Genomic DNA, 921 nt, shown 5'->3' with positions numbered 1-921 from the left:
ACGTTTTATGTAAATTGCATATTTTACAGGGAGGAGGATCCTGACGATGTGCCTCATGGACACATTACATCACTGGTTAGTGTTTTTAATCTGAAAACATTTGCTGTTCTTGTCATTTTGCTGAAGCTGTCTTTCATCCTGTCTGCATGTGTATAAATAAATGCACTGCTTTGTGTTAATACAGGCAGTTAAACGCTCTCACAGGCGTCTTGGACTGGCTCAAAAACTGATGGATCAAGCCAGCAGAGCCATGATCGAGAACTTCAATGCCAAATATGTCTCTTTACATGTCAGGAAGAGGTAGGATATGCACTCTCTATCATTATATCAGGCCTGAGAGATCTTCTGGAGTGATTTCTCTCTGTTTCTGTTTGTATTTCAGTAACCGGGCCGCTCTTCACTTGTACTCAAACACGCTTAAGTTTCAGTGAGTGTCACTTCTTTTTTTCCCATTTCTATTATGTTTGTATTGTGAATGAATTTGGGCTGTCAGTTGATTAAAACGAAATTAATTAATTACAAATGTAATTTCTTAAACTGCTAGATGGAGTGTTAAGTGTGATGAAGTGATGAAGAAGGCATTCTGTGTTAAAGGGGTGGTTGACTGTTTTTTTTCTAGGCTTGATTGTGTTTATGGGGTGCAGTCTAACATGTGTTAATGCTTCGTTTGTTAAAAAACGCATAATTTTTCACATAATTTACCTTTATTCCACACCGCTCTGTCCCTTCTCCTCTGAACGTGCTGATCATTTCCTACTTTAAGAAGCCCCTCCCTCAGAAATACACGATGGGCTCTGATTGGTTAGCTGGCCCAGTGTGTTGTGATTGGCTAAACCGCGTCTAAACGTCCCGCCCCTCAACATAGCGGCATGTGCTCGGTTGTATTGTAAACAATGACGTCGTCTATATTGCTTATCAGTT

General features: G+C 40.2%; 1 protein-coding gene across 1 annotated transcript; it reads left to right on the top strand.

Annotated features, from left to right (window-relative positions):
• Nucleotides 1-9: 9 nt before the first annotated feature.
• On the top strand, nucleotides 10-431 carry LOC107577991 (N-alpha-acetyltransferase 10-like; the record flags this gene model as incomplete). Its single annotated transcript, XM_016264005.1, has 3 exons — nucleotides 10-75; nucleotides 185-300; nucleotides 383-431. Coding segments are annotated over 3 exons (231 nt in total), but the record flags the coding sequence as incomplete, so codon positions are not given.
• Nucleotides 432-921: the final 490 nt, after the last annotated feature.

This window comes from Sinocyclocheilus grahami, unplaced genomic scaffold (genome assembly GCF_001515645.1).
Source record: "Sinocyclocheilus grahami isolate Dianchi unplaced genomic scaffold, SAMN03320097.WGS_v1.1 scaffold8198.1, whole genome shotgun sequence".
NCBI classification, from domain to species: domain Eukaryota; kingdom Metazoa; phylum Chordata; class Actinopteri; order Cypriniformes; family Cyprinidae; genus Sinocyclocheilus; species Sinocyclocheilus grahami.
Note: the sequence above shows the minus strand (reverse complement) of the source record. Positions and strands in the feature narration are given on the sequence as shown.